Source organism: Vollenhovia emeryi, unplaced genomic scaffold (assembly GCF_000949405.1).
Source record: "Vollenhovia emeryi isolate VEMERY1.0 unplaced genomic scaffold, V.emery_V1.0 DF939415.1, whole genome shotgun sequence".
In the NCBI taxonomy this organism is placed as follows: Eukaryota; Metazoa; Arthropoda; class Insecta; order Hymenoptera; family Formicidae; genus Vollenhovia; species Vollenhovia emeryi.
In genome coordinates this window covers 61,033-64,121 of record NW_011966951.1, presented here as the reverse complement: position 1 = coordinate 64,121, position 3,089 = coordinate 61,033, and the positions used below count along the sequence as shown (strand labels likewise).

The following is a 3,089-nucleotide window of genomic DNA, read 5'->3' as shown; positions in this document are numbered from 1 at the left end:
GGAAAGCTCTCGAGGTCAGCTATAAGAATATGTAATAAAATTAGGGGATGCCATTTAAAACAAATTGGTGTGACCTTTATGTGACCTTCAAACGACTATTCAAGGTCAAACCAATGGTACCATCTTATGTCCCCCTCGAAACCATACAACTTTTGTCTGAAACATTTTTGTCTGCTGGACTCAGTTTTCGAGATATTTTACTGTCCAAGTTAAAATGGGATACCCTGTATAATTTTTAAAAATTCATAAAGTCACAGTTTAAAGTATTGTCATTGTGAATAAGATTTGATTTTGAAGAAAATATAAAGCTTGAAAGAGATTAAGTCAATATGCCTCACTTTCCGTCGTAAATAATCAAAGCAATTTTTTAATAATAAACGCGCAAGCAAATTGTTTTTAAATTTTGCAGAAACATTTAGAAATTTTTGAAGAACATGATACAAAGAATTTAATTTTTAGTATTAGCTTTTGACAGTTTAAAGAACAACCGCAGAAAGGGTGCAAAAAGATGAAAAATTCGTAATCAGCAACTCGAAAGACGCTTAGACAACTATTTTTGGAGAAATTTACAAGCATTATTGCATTTATTCAGTTCTAGCTTTGTCCATTGTCTGTAGATAACGTTTTCAGATTGCTAAAGGTAAGCCACCTATAGTAGGCTATGTTCCATTTGGTCCTGCACCTTGGCTCAAAGATTACATTGGTGGGCCAAGTTACCCGACAGTTCGACCCTACACACACGCTGCCATCGCGAAGCCCGAAGGATTGTTGCTGAGAACATGGAACGTGGTATATTTCATTATAGATAATCTAGTACGAAAGTACTATTTCTTGCCTATTACTCAACAACTTGCTGAGGAATACATAGGCCACGCAATCAGGCCATTACGTGAGATAGAGAAAGACAGTATTAATATTGTACTAATTAATACTCATCCTGCATTTGAATCTGCGATCCCACTGCCGCCCAACACCCTGGAGATTGCAGGTCTGAATGCTCAAGACGTGCAACCAATTGCCGGCGAGGTAGTCGTAACGTATCCTGAGGTAAGGGAAATTTACCTCTTATACTTGAGAAACAGAATTTGACAAGAAAGAATATTAGCAAAAAATATATGGTGTATACTGAAATGAAATTTTAACTAAACCTTGGTTAAATATTATATTTTTATTCGAAGACTTTTGAGCTAGGACTTATGATTCCTTCTTGTGTTGCACAGATTTTTCTGTTCTTTAAGATACAACAAATACTGTTCTAGTAGCGAGATTTTATAAGTAAATATTTAGAGCAGGAAAAACCTTTAATTTTTTTAAAATAAGTTTTTTGTATAATTCCAAATTTATACGAGTTTTCGCATGACCTTATTTCTCAAACAATATGAATATGTATGTAGAATATGTATGTACTGAAAGACGGTGTAAATGCAGGGTGTTCCAAGAGGAAAGGTCAATATTCTGGGAAGTGATAGTAAGACAGTCGTTTGAAGCCAAAATGTTCATATGAATATATGTCTCATTCCCCGCTGTTTCCGAGTTTGACATAATATAATATTTATCAATTAATTAATTATTAGTTAATTTCTATAATAATCAGTGAGTTGCAAGCAAAAGACAAACATTGCGCGGCATATTAGTAAATAGATAAAAACATTTTTGCAATAATATTATATTTATAACAATGGCATATAGAAAGAATGTTGGACGAATCTTAATATTTGAATATATTTATATAGTAATACAATTATGCGCTATAGATAGAATCCGCTTGAAAATGTATTGGTTACGGTAATATTTTGGCATTAAGATACATATCTTTGTATATTATCGAAATCCAACAATTCATCATTATTTTGCAGGATGTGCGGGCATTTCTTGACGGAGCAACCGATGGAGCCATTATAATATCTTTGGGAACGAACGTGAAATGGAAAACTTTTGGGCTGGACAAGATTAAAACCGTTTTACTGGCTCTGTCGAAACTGAAGCAACGAGTACTGTGGAAGCTAGATATTGAAGTGCCATTTGAAATACCAAACAATGTAATGCTGGTGAAATGGTTGCTGCAAAACGAAGTTTTATGTACGTGCCCCAATTTCTAGGAAAATACGAGAAACGTTTCTAACAAGAAGACGATATGAGACTCAATATACATATACATATATGAATATTTATTTTTTTGTAACAAGAAGACAATTTCAGTTTTAAATTATTTTATTTATATTATATTTTATAATAAGACATCAGTTTTTACCAATAAGAAAAAAATTCGGTTTAGTTTGAAAATAATGTACGTACAGACGACACAAAGCTATTGATTAAAAAGTGTATCACATTAATTTAATCGGTAATTTAATATACTAATATAATATTTGTATCAATATGAGATTTTCAAAATTTATTGTAATATATTTTTATATAATAATTAGCTCATAAAAATGTAAAAGCAATCTGGACGCATGGTGGTCTTCTAAGCACGCAAGAAACCATTTGGAAGGGTATACCAATGATTGTAATGCCTTTCTTTATGGATCAAAAGTCCAATTCGGAAATATTAGTGTCTAAAGGCGTGGCCATACGCTTAAGCTATAGTACTTTATCTGTGCAGTCCATACTACACGCAGTTGAAGAAGTACTTCATAATAAAAGGTATATTTTAATCATGTTTCAACATCATTATTATTATATTTAAGCAGTAAATTAACAATATTGTCGCATTTCAAATAGCATCTAAACTTCAATGTTTAATATACAGGGTGAGTCACAACATTTCTGCCAGAGCTCGTGAGAAGGTAGAACGGATCGAGATAAACAGAAAAATCCTGTACCACATTTGCAATTTTCGCAATAGTTAATGAGTAATTAATTATCAAAAATCGTCGTCTTTGCCCTGCCCACTGTCCAATTCGAGCGCGTGGCGAGATGTGACCGCCCGGCGATCGATATTGTCAGGCGAGGGGGGGGGACAGCGCGCCGTTGCCGGCGAGCTTACGTCGCCACTCCCGCATCTCGCGTCCCCACCCCTCGCCTGGCAATATCGATCTCCGTGCGGTCACATCTCGCCACGCGCTCGAATTGGACAGTGGGCAGGG

At 34.7% G+C, this 3,089-nt stretch overlaps 1 protein-coding gene across 2 annotated transcripts in view; it reads left to right on the top strand.

Moving 5' to 3' along the window:
• The window catches only part of LOC105557815 (UDP-glucuronosyltransferase 2B15-like), a 7,545-nt gene extending 4,841 nt beyond the window's left edge, over positions 1-2,704 (top strand). The window contains exons 3-5 of one of the 2 annotated variants that reach the window (XM_012005177.1): positions 631-1,047; positions 1,857-2,079; positions 2,445-2,704. In XM_012005177.1, the coding sequence (XP_011860567.1) occupies positions 631-1,047; positions 1,857-2,079; positions 2,445-2,689 (885 nt within the window). In that variant the 3' untranslated portion in view covers positions 2,690-2,704. Of the gene's footprint in view, positions 1-630; positions 1,048-1,856; positions 2,080-2,426 lie in introns of both variants that reach the window. The other variant, XM_012005176.1, reaches the window with a different exon arrangement.
• Positions 2,705-3,089: the final 385 nt, after the last annotated feature.